General features: G+C 41.2%; 1 protein-coding gene across 2 annotated transcripts in view; it reads left to right on the plus strand.

The window, feature by feature from the left end:
* The window catches only part of atrnl1b (attractin-like 1b), a 65,738-nt gene that overhangs the window by 24,215 nt on the left and 40,020 nt on the right, over positions 1 to 1,503 (plus strand). For both annotated transcript variants that reach the window (XR_004327216.1, XM_032502189.1), the window contains exon 20: positions 369 to 462. Coding sequence is in view for 1 of the 2 variants with exons in the window: in XM_032502189.1 (XP_032358080.1) it covers positions 369 to 462 (94 nt within the window). In the remaining variant the exon portion in view is untranslated. The remainder of the gene's footprint in view (positions 1 to 368; positions 463 to 1,503) is intronic.

A 1,503-nucleotide genomic window follows, 5' to 3' on the forward strand; every position in this document is an offset into this window, starting at 1 on the left:
CTCAGATCTTTGAAGTTCAGCCAATCTTTTGGGAAATACACTTGTTTACCATCCTACCCAGATCAATATCAATTTCATCTCAGAGTGTTGAGTACAGCGGTAGAGATGTCTGTAGCCTAGCTTAGCACAAACACTGCAATGGGAAACCGCTAGCCTAGTGCTATAAAGTGGGGCAAAACAACTGTTACTACATAGGCTTTATTGTGCCCTCAGGAGATCCTGAACTCAAAGCTTGAAACATGCAAGCACATACAAAGCAGTGCTTCACTTTATACACATTTTAAGCTTTGTTGGATACTAATCAACAATGCCTCCTTTCCCTCTGCCCCCCACCCTCTTTTCCATCTGTGTTTTGTTGCCCCTTACAGCCTGTAAGTGTAATGGCCATGCAAGTGTGTGCCAGGTGTTAACTGGCAAGTGCTTCTGTACCACCAAGGGGATCAAAGGAGACCAGTGCCAGCTGTGAGTAGTCCAACCACACGCTTACACACATGCAAAAACAGAAGTGCCTTGTAGGTTTTTTTAATGGTTGCATATACCAGCTTTTCATAGCAGAGATTTTTTTTTTTACTACCACATGAGTTTATGGTCAGTTCAGCATCTACATACCCTGTTTCCAAAAGTTCAGATCTGCAACAGAGAGGTCAACTGAGAGATGTTCCGACTGAAATTCACTGGCTCGAGGTAATGCCAATCCAAGCGAGTCTCTGGGCTGCCTGTTACCAGGCCAGTCATCAGTTGGGATGGAGCCATGACGAAATGCTCGCAGCTATTTTAAGGGAAACTCATTTTGACAAGCGAGACAGATACATATGGGAGGGTGTGATGTGCTGTTTGTGATATTTTGCCTAAAAAACTGGAAATTGGTTTGATTTCCACATATTTATTAACAGAGTTTCTGTTATGAAATACAGATAAAAACCCACCCTGGAGATTGTAAAAAGGACCCAAATAACAACCAAATAAATGGTAACTTTAACAAAACAAATTCTTAATACTGTACATATTGGATTAGAGCTTTCATTGATTAGTAAGAAAGACACTCGAAAATAAGTAAATACTAATTAAATGGACATTGATTTGGTTTTGATTCATGACAAAGTTGGAATTTTTGTCCCCCCCCTTTGTTTTAATTATTATTGGCATGGATTTCTGATCACTGAGCGCAGCCCTCTTCCTTCTCATGTGGAGGATTGGATAGTGTAAGGATTTGCCGGTATTAAAAAAAACAAAAAACAAAAAAAAACATGAGTTGGCATTATTGTCCAGAAAGTCCATCTCCAGCAGGATTTCTGCTGACACAGTGGATTCCCCCCAGTGTGGGAGGACCATCTCTACTTAGCTGTCTGCTTTCCCAGTTGTAAGCAAAATGGACTCTGATGCTTTTAATACCCCTAATGCAGTTAGAGTTATAGAGGGGTCACTGGAAAAAACAAATGCACATACACACCCACACACCATGCCTTGAAGTCTCTCTCTCTCTCTCTCTCTCTCTCTCTCTCT

Source organism: Etheostoma spectabile, chromosome 21, assembly GCF_008692095.1.
Source record: "Etheostoma spectabile isolate EspeVRDwgs_2016 chromosome 21, UIUC_Espe_1.0, whole genome shotgun sequence".
Taxonomy (NCBI): Eukaryota; Metazoa; Chordata; class Actinopteri; order Perciformes; family Percidae; genus Etheostoma; species Etheostoma spectabile.